Source organism: Arvicanthis niloticus, chromosome 2 (genome assembly GCF_011762505.2).
Source record: "Arvicanthis niloticus isolate mArvNil1 chromosome 2, mArvNil1.pat.X, whole genome shotgun sequence".
NCBI classification, from domain to species: domain Eukaryota; kingdom Metazoa; phylum Chordata; class Mammalia; order Rodentia; family Muridae; genus Arvicanthis; species Arvicanthis niloticus.
The window spans coordinates 122894965-122913985 of NC_047659.1; the positions used below are offsets into that span (position 1 = coordinate 122894965).

The 19021-nt window shown below is 41.3% G+C and overlaps 1 protein-coding gene across 4 annotated transcripts in view; it reads left to right on the top strand.

Moving 5' to 3' along the window:
- The window catches only part of Asxl1 (ASXL transcriptional regulator 1), a 54607-nt gene that overhangs the window by 29703 nt on the left and 5883 nt on the right, over positions 1-19021 (top strand). For 3 of the 4 annotated variants that reach the window (XM_076930008.1, XM_076930010.1, XM_076930009.1), the window contains exons 4-11: positions 12587-12707; positions 12782-12879; positions 13710-13803; positions 14247-14399; positions 14534-14697; positions 14792-14888; positions 17328-17433; positions 18167-18791. In XM_076930008.1, coding sequence (XP_076786123.1) covers positions 12587-12707; positions 12782-12879; positions 13710-13803; positions 14247-14399; positions 14534-14697; positions 14792-14888; positions 17328-17433; positions 18167-18791 — 1458 coding nt within the window. The other variant, XM_076930012.1, reaches the window with a different exon arrangement.

Below are 19021 nucleotides of genomic sequence, written 5' to 3' on the forward strand. Positions count from 1 at the left end.
GATCTCCCATGCTGGCCTCTAAGTCACTGCATAATTGAGAATGACCTTGAACTTCAGATTTCTCTGCCTCTTAGAGTACTGGGATTTTAAACATGTGCCACCCTGGCTAGTTTATGTGGTGCTGATAAGTAAACCCAGGGCTTTGTGTGCTAGGCAACTTTGCCAACTGAACTACATTCCAGCCCTAAAATTGTATTGTATTCTTTTTGCAGTGCGTTTAATGAGGAATTTCATAGTCAGTTTAAAATTGTCAGCTCTGCTGTTTCCTTGGTGCTCTTTGCATTGCTTCTCTGTAGTGAAACCACATTGCCTTTATGTCTGGCTAAAGCTACATAGAGCCTGTTTATTAGTCCAACTTTGGGAAACATCCTGTACAGGGAAAAATGACCTCAGAATGTTAGCTGTGCTGTAGGATTGATGTAGTCATTGAAAAAGTGCATTTGTTAATTGAAGCTTCATGTTTTATCTTTAGACTTAAAATGTGCTATTTGTGCCTTTCATTTTGGAATTGTTAGTCCACTGGTAGAATTACCTGACCTGATGCTTGACTCCCTTGACTGTGTATATGTTAAAAGTTTTTGTGTGTTTGCTATTAGCTTCTCAGCCTTTTTTTTTTTTTTTTTTTTTTTTTGAGGGGGGAGTGTTTTTGGTGTGTGTTTTGAGACAATTTGAGCTATATAGTTCAAATTAGTACAGGATTAAAGGTCCTCCTGTGTCTAGTGACAGAGTGCAGTATAGGTACATGCCACCACACGTGGTGGCTAACCCTTGTCTTTGTGTAATCTCTAGCCGGTGGGGGATGGGGTGGGGGGGTGGTTGTAATTTGTGTTCAGCAGTAGGATAAGCAAAGGTGAAGAAACTTTTCACATTTGGTTGACTGTAACCCAGAGATGTTTTTCTGGGTAGGCCTGAATCAGTTAGATGTGGGTCTGATGTTCAGAGATGGAAGATTTGAGCAAGTCTGCTGGCTTTGAAGATGTGTGTTGGCATGTGTGAGGCCAAGTGGCAAGGATCTGTAACACTGGGAGCAGAAAGTCATGTCTGTGCTGGAGACAGTCCTACAATAGAAAATTCTCTAACCGTAACTGTGTACATACATTCAAAAAGTCCTGAGCTCCAGGAAGGAAGTGAACTCTACTAATGCCTGACTTGAACTTTGTACACCCCTCAGCAGGAGCTCCAGCCATGCTTGTGCCCAAAAGTCTCATCCCCTAGAAAACTGAGATAATAAAAATGTATGTTTAGGCCACTGAGTCTGTGGTAATGTGCCATGTTAGGTAGCATGTAATAGCCCTCTTCTCTTGTATGCTGTTGGCTGAAGCTATTGGGAGACTGCCACATGAATCACGAAAAGGTTCCCAAAAGCAGCAAGAAAGCAAGCCCCAAAATGTAAGTATATCTTAAGCCTCTATGTCACACAGCATAGTTTACAGTGAAGGATGGCTTTGATTCCCCATATCTGGAAGTTCTCACTGGTGAGAGGTGGGGAGTGGAGAGATTTTTGCCATGGGATAGACCAACTATACTACAGCATCCTTAGTGTGTAGTCCCTCTGCAACAAGGAATTATCTGTTGCTGTTGGATACAATAGTTCACTGTTACTGTTTAGTAGGATTCTGTTATAATGACTTGATAGTGTTCATCCACTCGCTCATGGAAGAACGTTTGAGTTTTATACCTTTCGATTATTACAAGTAAAATTCTATGACTATCTCTATACCAGACTTGTATGGAAATGTCCTTTTATTTTTCCAAGAACAAAGTAGTATTAAATGGCAAGTTGTATGGTAGGGATACATTTAACTTTGGTGTGTGTATGTACGATGTATATGACTATATTTCTTTGTATGCGCATATGCAAACAGGTACAAAGCATCTGTGTATGTGTGTGCAGCCAGAGGTCAGTCTCAGGTGTCTTTAGCCATGGCTCTACCCCAGTCTGGAACTCACTGCTTCATGTAGACTGATTGGTTAATGAGCTCCAGGAATCTACCTTTTTCTTCTGCTTTGCAAGCCATGGGATTCAGACCTGCATTTTGCTTGTTCTATTTTCACATGGGTGCTGGGGATCCAACCTTAGGTACTCGTGCCTGTAAAAGCAAATGTTTACCTATGGAGCCATCTCTCCAGTCCCTATATTTAACTTAAAGTAAAACTTTTTTTCTGTAGGGGAATCAGAAAGATAGCAATATTCCTTTGTATACTCTACCTAGTTCTCTCCAGTATAAATGTGGCCCAAAGAGTGTCCGTATCTCAGGATAGCTACTAATGATGCCTAAGACATTTGTAGATCCACAGTGTCTTCTCACATGGGCACCTCAGTCTTACATAATTGCAGTACATTTAAAACTAAGCAGTTCACACTGGTATAGCTTGGCTACTGCCAGAAGAGGCTTATGGAGTCAGTCCATCTATTTTGTTAAGAGCGCAGTGTTAGATGCAATACTGCATTCAATTGCCTTGTCTCCTTATCTAACAGATCCTGCCTAGGAGTCACACTCATAGCCATAATTTACTTGTTATATGTCCTTTTATTTGTAACCTTGTAATCAAAAATTTTAGGTTATTATTTATTATGGGGGCACTTCAGAGTGTCCTGGTGTATTTGTGGAAGTCAGAAGACAACTTGAAGGAGTTGAGTCTCTCTACTGTATGGGACCTGGGAATTAAATTCAGGCTGCCAGGTTTGGTTGGAAAGTGCCTCTACTTACTGAGTTATTTCACTCTCTCTCAAAACCGTTCTTTAAATTTACTAATGTTAGGCTTTGGTCTGGTTTCTTACTTAACAATAATACTTGTATGATTCACTTGTGGGCTGAGAGTTAAGGTGCACTCATGTAATCCCAATTCTTCAGAGGCTGAAGCTAGCCTTGTATATATAGTGAGACTCACCCTGACTTAACATGGAAACAAATGTAATCGTGTTTGTTGTATGAATGATTTTTGTTCCTTAAAATAAATAGATTAGGTAGGTGCTAAGTAGATAGAAAGGTAGGTAGAGCTTGGGACTAGAGAGAAGGTTAAGAATACATTATTCTATTATTGCAGAAGACCTGAGTTAGGTCCCCAGTACCCATTGACTGTAAGTACAGCTCCAAGGGATCTGACACCTTCCTCTTGCCTTCTTCATGCACACACATAATTGAAAATAAAAATAACCTTTTGGTTGTGGTGTCAGTGTTTTGTGGGTTGGTTTTTTTTCCGAGACAGTGTTTCTCTGCCTAGTCCTGGCTGTCCTGGAACTCACTCTGTAGACCAGGACAGCTTCAAACTCAGATCTGCCTTCCTCTGCCTCCCAAGTGCTGGGATCAAAGGCATGTGCCACTAGCCTAGCTTTTTCTTAGAATGTTGATTTGGCCCTTAAATAGTGCCTAAAGCCTGGTGTAATACATGATTAATCCCAACAGAAAAGGAGTCTGAAGCAGAGAGAAGGTTGTGAGTTCAAAACCAGCTTGGGTTATATAGAGAGACTCTGTCTCAAACACAAAAACCAAGGGTTAGAGAAATAGCTCAGCAATTAAGAGCACTTGTTACTCGTGCAGAGGACCAGGGTTCATATCCCAGCATCCACATGGTAGGTAAATCCTCTTTAACTCCTAATTTTAAAGGATCTGATGTCCTCTGCCTTGGGCACTGTAGGCATATGATAGACATACATGCAAACAAATGCTCATAACGCAAAATAAAATTTTTTTAGGGAAGAAAGCACTTACATATTCTTATTTAAGTTTCTGAATGTAGGGAAATACAGGTATGACTATCTAAATTTCTTTTCTGCCATTAGCATTTGTGTCATTTCTGGGTTGGTTTCAATTATTCTATAAGGATAATTTTTTAATATACATACATACGCACACACACACACATATATACATATACTACATATACATATATATCTTTGTATGATTAATGATTTTTTTAATTGGATTTCAGATGGTACAAATTTACCTTTTTGGTGTTATATAGCACATATATATATATTTAATCTTTTTAATCTTTTCATTTAATCTATTTAATCTTTTATTCATTTATTTATTATTTATTAATCTATTATTCATTTCATTTAATCTATTTAATCTTTTCATTTAATCTTTCTAAAATTTAAGGAAAAACCATCTTTGTTATTGGGAAGTTGGAAATACGGCTCAATTGTTGCTCAGTCTTGGAGGATACTCAGGTTTAGTTCTCAGAGCCCATATGGTGGTTCACAACCACCTTTAATTTCATTTCTGTAGGGTTGGATTCTTTCTTCTGCCCTCCACAGGCAGCAGACATGCACACAGTATACAAACCATACATATAAGCAAAACATTCATTGAACTTTTAAAATCTTCAAAAACAAAAATGAAAAGATTTGTTAAGTTATATGAAAACTGCTGCAGATTTTATGAGATCTCTGGCTAAGAAGCAGCGTGCTTGATGCTCAGTTAAGGTCAGAATTTTCCTTGATTCAGAGAATAGTTCCTTTTGTGAATCTTGAGACTGTTTTTGACATTTCTGGTCTGAGTAATGGACCACTATGTGAGGTCTTGTATAAGGGTCAGCCACTGTTCTGTAATTTTTTGGCTTAAATGTAATCTTGAGTAGTTTCACTATACTTGTGGGTAGAACAGCAACACATTTGAGAGTTTTCCTCTGTAACTCTCTGGAGCTGTCTCTAAACGCTGGCTACCTGAGTCTTTCTGCTATCCCAGCTGTTTTTCTTCCCGTTAGGGCATCCAACACCCTTCTGCATAGTGCCTTTGAAAGTCTTTCCAGACAATAGTTGCAGTCATGAACTCATGCCACGCCAAGATCTATCTTGTCTTTAGAAAACATGCCAATGTGATTGTATCACGTGGCCAAACCTTTCTTTTTGAGAACTGTCATAGCCATAGCATGCAAAAAATGCAGACATTACTTAATGCAGTGTAATATCAATTAGGTGTACATTCTTGAGGGCTTTTAGAAACCTATTGTTAGTGTTACTACATTTGATACTTTGCCTGTAAATTATGGTAATGTTACCAGAAATAAAAAAATTAATGAACTTAACCTACATAAAAACTGGGTGTGGCAATGCCTGCTGCTAGGCTGAGACTGAGACTGAGTCCTTGGAGCCTGCTGACTACTTAGCTAGCCTAACCAAATTGGTAAGCTCTAGATTTGGTGAGAGAGACGGGCTTGACTTTAAAAAAAGTGGGGGGAGGTGGAGGTGCCAGTAAGATGGCTTAGTGGGGTTGGGGTATAAAAGTACTTGTTACACAAACCTGATGACCTGAGTTTTTATCATTGGAACCCACATGAAGGCAGAGTGAGAGAACAAACTTCGAATGTCCTCTGACTTCTATGTCTTCCATGGCATGGATGTGTATACAGTCTCACACACATGCACTCACACACACATGCATGGGTGCAGGGTTAGCTGAGGGGAAGGAGAGGAAAATTTTTAGTGGAGAGCAACTCTGGCATCCACTTGTGTGCATAAACATAAACTAAAAGACAAACCCATTAGCATGTTTATTGTTTAGTCGGTTCTTTCTTCCAGCTTCTGTAATTATTCCTATTACTGTCACTACCCAAACATCCTTCAGTTTTTAGCCCTCTTGGACTGTAAATGTAACTTTTATTCTCCTGTAGTAATTGTCATCTGGACACTTACTACTTCCATCTGCTAACCTAAGCCTAGTCCTGGAAGCTTCTAGTCTCAGTACTATCTAATTTAGGCCTAGAATGTTTTCAGCACCTGAGACTTACTGCTGAATCCACTCACCCTTTCTGGGGCTTCTGAGTTTTTATTGGCTTGTTCAACTCAGCTGTTCTGGCTCATACTCCTCTCCAAGCTGACTGATTCAATCTGGCTTCTTTCTCAGCTTCTGGCTGAATTGCTCCACTTGGTCTCAAACTAGCTAGCAATCTGTTCTAATCTTCTGGCCTTTTCTCATTCTCTGGCTCATTCTGTCTTCACCTGTGTCTAGCTTATTCTCTCTCTGCAACCTGTCTCTGTTCGATGGTCCTGGTAAGACTGTCTGTTTCCTTTTCTCTCTTAAGCAGCTTCTCTCTTTCTGTCTGTTCTTATGAGAGTTGAGCATATACTATTCTGTTCAGTCTTTCTCTGGTTTATCACTTGGTTACTTTGTTGGTATTCACATAGCTGTTTTCTAAGTATTAAGTTTTTATTATTTTCTGTTTATGAATGTTTTGCCTGCACACACATCTCTGTACTGCTTTTCATGCTTGCTGCCTATAGATGCTGAGAGATGGCATCACATCACCTGGAACTAGAGTTACAGACGGTTGGGAACCAGCATATGTGTGCTGGGATCAAATCTGCATCCTCTGGAAGAGCAGTCAGTGCCTCTAACCATTGAGCCCTCTGCAGCCCTCACATGACAGGGCTTCCTTTATCTTCATCTTGGAAATTCTCTTCACTTTTCTCCTTTTCTTTCCTCGATCTCATGAGATTCAGTTTGCTGTACTTTATGTGCACATTCTCTGTGTAATTCAGGCATGCAGAGCACATGTGAATATAGTTGCTTTTTGAGAAACAGGTATGTGGGAGGTGAGCTCTGATTTCACACCTTTTTATTCTGTGTTCTACACTGTGTAAGGAGTATGGAATGGAGACTTGAAATTTTACCTTTTTTTTTTTTTTAAAGGTGAATTTTATTTTTATTTATGGGCCTGTGCACCTGAATGTGCTTACCAGGAGAAGCCAGAGACTTGAGATCTCCTGCAGCTGGAGATAGGGTAGTTGTGAGCCACTTGACTTGAATGCTAGGATGAGAACTCTGGTCTTCTGCTAAGAGCAGTATTCCCTTACCAATGAGCCAACTCTGTAAGCCTTGATTCATATTTTATTCTCCAAAACTGCTTTTGAGAGGTGCTTGTGTATGATGTGTTCTCTCTATTTTGAAAGTGTATAATATAATATGAAATGAAAGACCCCCGAGAGGGGAGACCCTCCCTCAAGTCTCGGGATGTCGTGGCCACCCAATAACTCACAAGACACCTATCTAGATGCAAACAGCAAGAGGCTTTAATCTGGCAATCAGCCGTCTGACAGTCAACTCATAACTCACGCAGGAGCAGAGGAATTGACAAAGCAGCCCGGGGAGAGGAGGACTTTTTAAAGTCCTCACAAACCAGGGGGGTGAGGGGGTAACAAAGGGAACATATCATAAAAATAGTGGAAAGTCCCAGCCCATAATTCAGTTGGTCATGTGGAAAACATCCTGTATACACATTTTTCTCAAGAATGCAATCTTGCTCAACCATTCACCTTGTGGCCAACTAGTTCCTAGAACTGCCCAGATGACTTGCATCTTTCTTTGTGGTCAGCTAGTTCCTGGAATGAGTCTCCATGCTTTGGGCCTTCCCAAAGGAAAGTGGGTTCTCTTCCTGAGGTCTGAGTAATGTTAATCAGCCTCTCCCTTCCTTTCCTAAATGTTAATCCAGCAAGTGTCTTCTGACTCAGGAAAAATGTACTCCTCCCGGAATGTAGACTATATCCTGGGGCAGTGAATTCTAAGACCTAAAAATCTCACATTTAGTTCTGCTTTCTTTGTGGAACTAGTAAATTGGCTGGCCTACATTTTTGGCTCAGGTCTAGGGGTCATAAAAACTTTCTATATTTTTCATCCGTTTTCTATATCTTTCAGAAACAGATCTTTTATTTATTAGAGTGGGCCTCTTGCCATAATTTTAAAACCTGGAAACTTCAGTCTTTTTGTTTGGGTAGAGTTTTCAGTTTTTTGTTTTGTTTTATGTGGGAGTCAGTTCTCTCCTTCTACCTCGTAGGTCCCAGAAATTAAACTAAGGTCATCAGGCTTGGCAGCAGCCCCTACCCATTAAGCTGTTTCCCTGGCCTTTGAGTACAATTCCTTGGGTTTTTTGTTATTTTTTTTTCTTTTTCTTTCTGGGCCTTCTATTTGTTTAACACAAGACTTCTGTAACCAGTGCCTGATTTTAGTCATTTATTTTTAATTTTATGTTTTTAGATTTATTTATTTTATGTAAATAAGTGTTTTGCTCACATGTATGTCTGTATGTCATGTACATCCTGAATCTTGAATTTTTCCACAGTTCTGACCTGCCATGTGGATGTTCGGATTAAACTGGCTCCTCTGCAAGAACAAGAATCATTGCATCATCTTTATAGTCAGTTCTCTGAGAGAGAATATATTATTTCTGATAACCTGCTTTTAGATCCCACCAGTGGGTGTGTTTATGCTTTTTCATGATTTTTTTCAAAGCATCCTGTGCTTGTTTGGGCTCTTAGAGAATGTTTATTGGGCTCCTGCCTCCTTTCTTCTAGCTTCTGTTCATATATTCACTCTGCTGTCTTTTACCTCCCCTTCTCTTTCTGCACTTACATCTTTATTATTTCTTTTGATGCTTCGGAGGATGAAAAGAAGTATGGTTTGGTTGCCATGTTTAAACAGGAGTTCAAGCCTTTCTGTAGAGAAGGTGGGGAATGACCTTGATTTTTGATTTCTATACCTCTTTCCCTCTCTCACCCCCAGTCAGCCAGGTTTCTTCCTATAAGTGGCCATGAAAAATGTGTACTATAGATTTTGTCACTACAGTGTGTTTTTACTCTTTTATTTGTTGTTTAATAGTGTACCACCATATCAGTCTTCATTTTACTTCTAATACAGATATTAAGAGTTCTCAGGGTGTTTCTAGTTTTTCATTACTAAAAAACTGGGGCTGGAGAGAGGCTCAGCATTGAAGAGCACTGGCTGCTCTTGACAAGGACCCAAATTGGGTTCCTAGCACCTACTTTGTAGCACACAACCTCCTTTAGCTCCAGTTTCAGGGGATCTGATGCCCTCTTTTGGCCTTTAAGGGCACTGTAAGTACATGATACACATATACAAGGTGTCAAAAACACCAATACATATGAATTAAAAATTTTTTAAATGCTGGGCAGTGGTGGTGCATGCCTTTGACCCCAGTACTTGGGAGGCAGAGCAGGCGGATTTCTGAGTTCAAGGCCAGCCTGGTCTACAGAGTGAGTATCAGGACAGCCAGAACTACACAGAGAAACCCTGTCTCGAAAAAAACCAAAAAAACAAAACAAAAACAAAAACAAAAAAAAACCAACCGTATATATATATATATGTTTATATATATGTTTTCATATATATATATGAAAATAACTGTTTTTGCACAAAAATCTTTTTATATTATTCTTTATATATGAGTTTCTTTACTGAAATATTGCCTTATTTTTTTCCACATTGTGGCATGCTCAAGCATGTGGAATCTGGGCTTTGATGAAATAATTCATTAAGTTTTCTTTACATTTTATAATTATGAGAAAAATGGGATAGTAAAACCTCAGTCTTTGAACATTGTTATTGTTGTTGATTGCCTTGGCATTCTTGGTGTAGCTCAGGATGACCTGCAACTCACTGTTATCTTCCTACTCAGTCTTCCAAGTGCTCGCATTCTAAGTGTGTGCCACTTTGCCCACCCTCTTTCAAACATTTTATTGAAAAGTGTGTGTGCCTGCCTGCCTGCCTGCCTGCCTGCCTGCCTGTTTCTCTCAGAAAGTAACATTCTTCTGATGGGTTCAGAGACTTGAACTTAGATCATTCAGATTGGCAGAAAATGCTGAGACATTGCTCTGGTCCAGTTTTTTCACCTGTTTTATTTACTTGGTATGTGTACAGGTTTTGTTTTAAAAATATTAAAATGTATTTGATTATATGTTGCAGGCAGTGCTAACATAGTACTAATAATGTTACTCTGTTCCCATTCTAAAATTCAAGAACTTAAAAATTCTAAAACACATCTAGACTTAAGGGTTTTAGAGGGATAGTGATGGGTAGTTACCATTAACCACAAACTTGTCCTGCAGGTGTGGGTTGCAAATCACAGAGGAGAATTTTATTCTTGGTTGATAGAAACTCCTTTTTTGTCACAACCATCTGTAATGGGATCCGATGCCCCCTTCTGGTGTGTCTGAAAACTAGCGCCAGTGTACTTATATACATAAAATAAATAAATGTTAAAAAGAGCTTTTGTTCTTATCCTGTTTTTGAAAACTACCTTTGATGTTTGAGGTCCTTTGCTTTTCTATGTGGGTGAGGGGGTGGAGAGCTGGAGGGATGACTCAGGGCTTAAGTCTGCTTGTAAAAGAATCCAGTTCAGGTCCTAGCACTTACATAGAGGCTCACAGCCATCCATTCATTTTATTTCCAGAGGGTTCAATGCCCTCTTCTGGTCTCTTTGGACATCATGCATGTATATGGTATACATACATACACATGCAAGCAAAACACCCATTCACATAAAATAAATCTTAAAAAACAAAATATGGGGACTGGAGAGAAAAGATGGTTCAGCAGTCAAGAGCCCTGTCTGTATAGGACTCATACTATAATCAAGAATGACCTTAAACACCTGTTCCTCTTCCTTCCACTTCCCAGATGTTCAGGTTGCAGGGCTTTACAGATGTTAGGCAAGCACTTACCAACTGAGCTATATTCCCAGCTATGTGGCTTGAATTTTGCATGTGTTCTTGACTCTCACAGTATTACCTGTGTCTCGAATCTTAGTTGTGGATATATTATACATTGTTCTGTTCTGTGCGTGTCTTCTAATCTTTATTCTTATCATGCACTTGTAGGGAACTGTGGTGTACTGTTGAAGGCTCTAGACTTTGAATGAATGGTCCTCAATTAGCCTTCTAAGAAAAGTACTTGCTTTTTGCCAAGGAAAGGTTTATCAGATACATGAAGAAAGGAAAATCCTACCTGAGATTTTTATTTTCTTAAAATTATGTGCAGGTGCCCACAGAGGCCGCAGGTATTGTGAAGACTCGGGGAGCTTTAAGACACTGCATGTGCTGGAGAGTGGCTGTGCATCTCTGGAGGAGCAGCACAGGCTCTTGAGAGCCGAGCCATCTCCCTAGGCCTTGCTTATCTTTTTCTTATTAGATAACCCAAAGTGGGCTGTTTAAGCTTCATGAGCTTAAAGTTTAGTCCTAATGTATTCACAGCACCATTTATATTTTAAATATTCCACTTATGAGAGAATAGTTATGGGTGTTGTTGATGGCTCCTTATCTTTTTTTCCAGTTGCTTTGTTATAGTTAGTTATTGGCAGGATCTCATTGCATAGCCTGGAGTTGGCTTTGTAAGCCCAGGCAGGCCTTGAACCTACAATCCTCCTACCTTAGTTGATACTTAAATATTTTTATTTTTTTAATTTTTTTAATTTTTTTATTTTTTTGGTTTTTCGAGACAGGGTTTCTCTGTGTAATTCTGGCTGTCCTGGAACTCACTCTGTAGACCAGGCTGGCCTCAAACTCAGAAATCTGCCTGCCTCTGCCTCCCAAGTGCTGGGATCAAAGGCGTGCGCCACCACTGCCCGGCGATACTTAAATATTTAAACATATGTGGGCCTTGGTCAAAGACACTTGTTGCCAAACCTGATTCCAGGGCCCACACAATGTAAGGAAAGGGCTAACCTTGTTTGCTCCCTAGTAGATTAAAACATAATAAAGGATTTTTGTAAAATGATTCAGATAACTAATAGGTGAATGTGAGCAAAACACTGCATGTGATGTTTGTGGTGGTCTATGCAGATTTTTAAAATGCTCAACAAGGCTGAGATGTTGCCTAGTGGTAGATCCTAGGTTTCATCTGTAGCACAGTTGGGAGGTTGGTACAACATGGAGATCAAAATTAAAACTTTGAAGTACTACTGCCCACTCCATAGGATGGCAATACCAAATATTGGTGACTGTGGGGGGACTAGAGCTCTCATACAGTGAGTACTGTTGGGAGGGGTTGGGATAGCTAGTAAACGTTCTTTTTTTTTTTTTTTTTTTTTTTTTGGTTTGTGGGCTCTGTGTGTGAATGATGGTTCATACCTATAATCTCAGCATTCAGGAGGTGGAAGCAGAGGCAAGAGAATCAGGAGTTCAAGTTTGAACTGCATGCACTCTCTCAAAACAAAAAAAAAATAATACTTTACATTTTAGGATTAGTAGAACAGTCATGGAGGAAGTTGGAAACCTATCTTCAAAAGCATATGTACTGTATGTCTGCACTGCCTTTTGGTGGCTTTTCTCTGGGCTCCATGGGGCTTTTGAGCTGATCAATGCAGGGGGTTGGCCAGACAGGTTCTCACATGGCAACACCTTGGTTCACCTATCTTTCTCTGCCGAGTCTACTGTGAAGGCCATCTAATTATCTGGCTTGCTTTGGGTAGCTACACCAACCAGCCCTTTTACCATACTGTGCTTTCTCAGTGTCCCAGAGGTGGCTGCTTTAAGGAACAGTTGGTCTCCTATGATTCACTATTCAACAGTAATGGCAAAGAACTGGTAGCCCTCAGCCTGACAGGATCCGGCATTAGAGTGACAATAGGACTCTCTAAGCCTATGGAGAAATTTCTGGGTCTTTGTGTCCCTTTCACTCTGCATCCTATAATGATGGCAAATGCTGAGAAACATCTGAGGAAATGAGCATGGGAATCCTCCTGCTTTTCAGAAATCAAAGAAAGAAACAAACAAACAAAAAGCATGTGTTTATGGATGTCTACTGTGCTTGCTGGTTTTGTTCACCTGAGCTTGAACTTTCTGTCACAGAAAGATGCTGTGCAGTGGTCTAGAAACGTAGCTACAGTGGATGGAGATGAGCCAGAGGACTCTGCTGACGTGGAAAGCTGTGGGTCTAATGAAGCCAGCACTGTGAGTGGTGAAAATGATGGTAAGTGCTACAACAAGAGCCAGGAAGAGACAGGCAGGTCCAAGACACTAAGCTTTGGTTTGCTTGTCTTCTAGTATCTCTGGATGAAACATCTTCCAATGCATCCTGCTCTACAGAGTCCCAGAGCCGGCCCCTCTCCAACCCCAGGGACAGCCACAGGGCTTCCTCACAGGTAATGAGACTTGCTAGTGACAGGATAAGACAGTTGGGTGGATGGAAGCAGACATGTGACGGGGTTTGAAGAATGGAGACAGTAAAAATCATTGTTTCTTTTACAGTGCTAAGGACTGAATTCAGGACTTTGCAGGCTAGACAAACACTACCACTAAGCTATATCCTCAGCCTAGCCCCCTGTCACTTCTGTCTGTGACAAGTTCCTTATCTCTAGGATGGGGACAGCGGTGTGTGATTCTTTTTTTCCCCCCAGCTAAGGGGAATGCTTAATGTGTTGACATTGGTCTATGCCTATACTAACATTGCCTGGGAGCTCTGTGTGCATGTGAACTGTTGTTTTAATTTTTTTTCTCTTTTATGTGTATGAATGTTTTGCTTACATGTGTGTATGTGCATTTTATATATATGCTCTGGAGTAGGACCTGAAAAGGAATCAAATCCCTTGGAACTAGAGCCACAGATGGTTGTGAGCTGCCATGTAAGTGCAGGAAATCACCCACATCCTTTGGAAGAATAGGCAGTGTTCTTCACTACTGAACCATCTCTCCAGATCCTACATGAACTTTTAAATTTTGTGTGTGTGTGTATATGTGTGTTCACTTGCAACAGTTGTAAAGATCAAAGGACAGCTTTGGAGAGTCATTTCTCGTCTTCCCCTATTGGATTTCGTTGATTGATAAAAAGCCATCAGATTTGTGCAGGAAGTACCTTTAGACTTTGAGCCACATCACTAGCCCTTGACATGAATGAATAGGGCAGAACTAAAGGAGTGCTGTAGTGTCCTGCAGATGACTCCTTTCTTCTTTTAAATCCCTTCTGGGAATGCAGGCAAACAAACAAAAGAAAAGGACTGGGGTCATGCTGCCTCGTGTAGTCCTGACTCCTCTGAAGGTCAATGGGGCCCACGTGGAACCTGCATCGGGTATGTATAGTCTCTGGTTGTGGTTCTTTTTCCTAGGGTCCTGGGCACCTGGCTCTGTCAGCAGCTTTTGACTTAGCAGTTTGATGCCAGTAGAATTAGTGAGTCCAAGAAAAGCCTTGAGAACCCAGGAAGGCAGTGTATTTATTGTATTATGGTTAGGGCTTGGTGTTGGGTTCTGCTGTGAATCCTCTTCTTGACTCCAGGGTTGGCCGGGAACATGTGGTGATGGATGACTCTGCCAGTGCTTGGTAAAACGGTGTCTTTGGTATTCTTTAGTGATATTTTAAACCAGACCATGAGGTAATGGTCCCTGCCAACTCAGGGCTGGGAGCCAGAAGCGTGCCTCTATTGATAGCAGTGTGTCAGGGAGAGCTGGGAGAGCTTGGCTGAGAGCTATGGAGACAGCTTACGATGCTTTTGACAATGGAATGCTGTGCCTTCAGGGTTCTCCAGCCGCCACGCAGATGGTGAGAGTGGCAGTCCATCCAGTAGCAGCAGTGGCTCTCTGGCCTTGGGCAACAGTGCTATTCGAGGCCAGGCTGAGGTCACTCGGGACCCTACCCCTCTCTTGAGAGGCTTCCGGAAGCCAGCCACAGGTGAGTAGGAGGCACATTTTTTTTCTGCCTGTATAAGAGCTCCTGCAGGACTGAAGGTGTTCTCTCAGGACTCCCCCACAACCCCTACCCGCTTTAAACCGAAAATTCTTACTTCTTGCTTCCAAAAACTGCAGGGCAAATGAAGCGCAACAGAGGGGAAGAGGTAGATTTTGAGACGCCTGGGTCCATTCTTGTTAACACCAACCTCCGTGCCCTGATAAACTCTCGGACCTTCCATGCCCTGCCACCACACTTCCAGCAGCAGCTCCTCTTCCTCCTACCTGAAGTGGACAGACAGGTGCCCCTGCACAGCTCCTCTTGGTCTCTGCCTAGGCGGGCTCCTGTCCTGTCAAGTCGCCTCATTGTGTCTCTCTTATCCTTTGCCCTCCTAGGTGGGGACAGATGGCCTGCTGCGCCTCAGCAGCAGTGCACTCAATAATGAGTTTTTCACACACGCAGCTCAGAGCTGGCGGGAACGCCTTGCTGATGGTGAGTAGACGTCATCACACATGGCTTGAGATGCCCATTGTTATTTTACAGCTCTGAGGTTAAGAACATTGCCTGCTTTTCCAGCAGACCCAGGTTCAATTCTTGGCACCTACCTAGAAACTCAGAATTGACTTGTTACTTTAATTCTAGGAGATCAAATGCCCTCTTCTGGCCCCCTAGGGCACCAGGCACATACATGTATATAGACTTACATGCACCCATACACATCAAGGAAAAAAAACAACTTAATCATTTACTACTTCAGGCTTCTGCTAAGATCAAGTGTAAAATTCAAGTGCTTATTTTTAGCACTCTTTTTTGCTCAAAGGACATTAGTGTAAGGTAGAGTTTGCTCATAGTACTAATACATGGTGGTTATAAGTAGGACACATTGCTCTGAAAACACAACATATTAGAGATATCCATTCTACATCTTCTTTTATCACTAAAACTGTATATGCCGGGCTGGAGAGCTGGCTCAGGGGTTAAGAACACTGACTACTCTTCCAGAGGTCACGAGTTCAATTCCCAGCAACCACATGGTGGCTCACAACCATCTGTAATGGGATCCAATGCCTTCTTCACATTAAATAAATAAATAAATAAATAAATAAATAAATAAATAAATAAATAAGAAAATCCTCTTTAAAAAAAAACTGTATGTGCCTATAATTAATGGCATTGTGTACATGTGTGACAAAAAGCACTCCAAGATGACATAGTCACTGCCACCATGCTCTCTTTCTGTCATAGTCACTTAGAGTAAGTGCTAGTGTCTGAATTTAGTTTTCTATAGTAACTTCATGGTGAGTGTATAGAGAGACACAAGACTACCCTTGAATTTTGTTAAGATTGGCAGTTTATGTACAGAGTTGAGGTTTATTACAGCAAAACAATATGAAGTAAAATTGGCAATGGGAAAAGGCACACAGGTTAAGATACAGGGATAGCCAGGCACAGGTTTCTGAAATCTTTTCTGTGGATTTAGATAAGACATAAATAAATATCTCAGAAATAAATTGTAATGGTCTACCAGGGGGCTGGAGAGAAGGCTTAAAGGTTAAGAGCACTGGCTGCTCTTCCAGAGGTCCTGAGTTCAATTCCCAGCAACTACATAGTGGCTCATAACCATCTGTAATGAGATCTGGTGCCCTCCCTCTGGCCTGCAGGCATACATGCAGGCAGAAGACTGTATACATAATAAATCACATAGGATTTTGTTTTGTTTTGCTCTTTAGTTATGAGTATGTATGTCTTTGGATATGTACACAAGAGTTCAGGTGCCTCCGAGGCCATAGGTATTCTCTCCCCTTGCAGGTAGGTAGTTGTAAACTACCTAACATGGATTCCTGGAACCAAACTCAACCACTGAGCCCTGATACCCAGGGTTTTATTGATTCTGTTGGAAGTTGTTACTAGTCCTAAAAGGAAACCCAGTGTTTAGTTTTCACCAACTTATCAAGCGGTATTAATATAAAGCATTGGTTCCTAAAAAGAAAGTCAGTGCCTTTAGCATGAATAATAAATACTGTTATTATTCATCGAGAGGGATCGAAAGCAACACAGTGAGCCACTCGCCACTTAGGGGGCTGAGAGTACTTTAAATCCAGGTTCCCAGATACCACCAAACTGCCAGCCTCAAAGATAAACTTTCAGGTATGCTAGAATGATCTTTTTTTTTCCCCCCATGGTCTTGATCAATGTGTTGCTTGCTTTCGACTGATTTTAGAAGAGTAAATCTCTCTCATAGTAGAAGCATTTGTTCTGTCCTGAATCAGGAACATGCTCTGAGAAGTCATTCCACTGACAGAGGTAGAAGTCATGTTTTTAAAACTGCCTGGTAGGAGCTGGAGGAAATCGTTGGTAAGGTGCTTACTGTGTAAGCTTGAAGACCTAATTCTGATCCCAGAAAAACACACACACACAACCTTGTGGTAGCCTGTTGTGCAGCAGCAGCAGTAGTAAGTCTAGTTCTGAGTAGGTGGAGATAGGCAGGTTACTGGAGTTCATTGCCCAGATAGCCTAGGCTAAGTAGTGCGTCCCAGGCCAGGGAAAGATCTTATTGCAAACAAAATATTCATATTTGGGTAGAGATAACTCAAAGCAGGTTTGGTGCACCCATATTGAATGTTCCAGCTCAATGGGGTCTTCTACTTTCTCCTAGCCTCAGCAGGCATCTCTCTGTACAAGCCACATGGCATACACTCACAGACACATAAATAAAAATAAATCTTTAAAACAAACCAACTTTGATAATTCCTAAGGTTATCCTCTACTCTCCACATGCATACATGGGCACATAGTTGATAGACACACATGCATGTGTACGCACACAGAAAACAATAAAATGCTTGTTATGGACCCAGAAGACTTAGATGTCTGTAGAATAGATACTTTAGCATCCAGAATTCATTAACTGGAATTCATTTTTCTCTTTAGGTGAATTCACTCATGAGATGCAAGTCAGGCTAAGACAGGAAATGGAAAAGGAAAAGAAGGTTGAACAATGGAAGGAAAAGTTCTTTGAAGATTACTATGGACAGAAGTAAGGCGTTCAGTCCTATGAGTTCTGCTCTGGGCATTTTGTGGGGACAAAGGCAGTGGCATCCAGATATCTGCCATTCATAGTGGCCATTCATTCATATCTGCGGTTCTGTGGGCATAGATTGAACAAACTGAGGATTGTTTAAGGAGAAAACCCCAGAGCACAAACTAACAGCTACAGATGTCACACAGTGAGACTAGTTCTGCAGAGACGTAAGGAACCCAGCTACCCAGTGCTGGTATGGACTTAGACCCTTGTGTGTGTGACAAGCCTGGATGATACAAAGAATTTTGTTTTTGTTTTCTTGGGTTTTTGTTTTGTTTTGTTTTTTTAAAGCTTCTGGGGAGATGAGAGTCTTGAGAGTGTGTGTTTGGTGTGTGTGAGGCCACAGATTAGACTTTAAGCAACACTAAACAAGAAACAAAGTATCCAGGAGCATATAGACTGGTTATATTACAAACATGCTGTTTTGTGAAGGGGTTTAGACATCTCCAGGATGTCCTGGATACCAAGAGACAGATGTAGTATGTACATTAAAGCATGGAAATGTGACTTGACTCACTTACTTCTTTACGATTCTCCACAGTGAAGCTGTTGTGGTTTTCTGTGTTTAGTGCTATGCAGTATGGAGATTTGTTTCATTCTAGCTAAGTTATATGGGTGTATAGTGTTCACAGAACTAAGAGATACATACTCCATGGCCTGTAGTTGATTTTGTGAGTTTGCTTTACAGATTGGGTTTGACCAAAGAAGAATCACTGCAGCAGAAAGAGGACCAGGAGAAGGCCAAAATCAAGAGTGGCTTGTGTGTCTCAGGAGAATCAGTGCGGCCGCAGCGTGGGCCCAACACCCGTCAACGGGATGGACATTTTAAGAAACGTTCTCGGCCAGATCTCCGAACCAGATCCAGAAGGAATCTATACAAAAAACAGGAGCCAGAACAAGCAGGGGTTGCTAAAGATGCAAATGCTACACCAGATGTTTCGCTCTCTAAAGATGCTAAGACTGAGTCAGCAGGGGTGAACAGCCCACCTGGGCCAGATGTGTCCTCTGCAGCATCTGGACAGGAGGGTTCCAAGTGTCCCAGTGAACCTGTGGCTTCCCAGATCCAAACAGAGATGGACAACTTGGCATGTGCCTCTGCATCTCCAGGCAGAATCCCTACCTTACCTCAGGACACTGTGGATCAAGAGACAAAGGATCAGAAGAGGAAATCCTTTGAGCAGGAAGCCTCTGCATCCTTTCCCGAAAAGAAGCCCCGGCTTGAAGATCGTCAGTCCTTTCGTAACACAATTGAAAGTGTTCACACCGAAAAGCCACAGCCCACTAAAGAAGAGCCCAAAGTCCCGCCCATCCGGGTAAGAGACTTTGGCATTTACTGTCTCAGGTGTCAGATTTCTTTCTGGGGAGTTTTTGGGCAGGGGCACGAATGAGGCAGAGGCTCTTTAGCCCTGGCCTGAATTACATAGGGTATGAAACTTTGTCTAAGAAAGCTTTTCTTGAGTGAATTAGGAAAATCCTCTTCCTCCTCCTTCCTCCTCTTCTTTTTGTTTTGCTTTGGTTTTTTTGTTTTGTTTTGTTTTGTTTT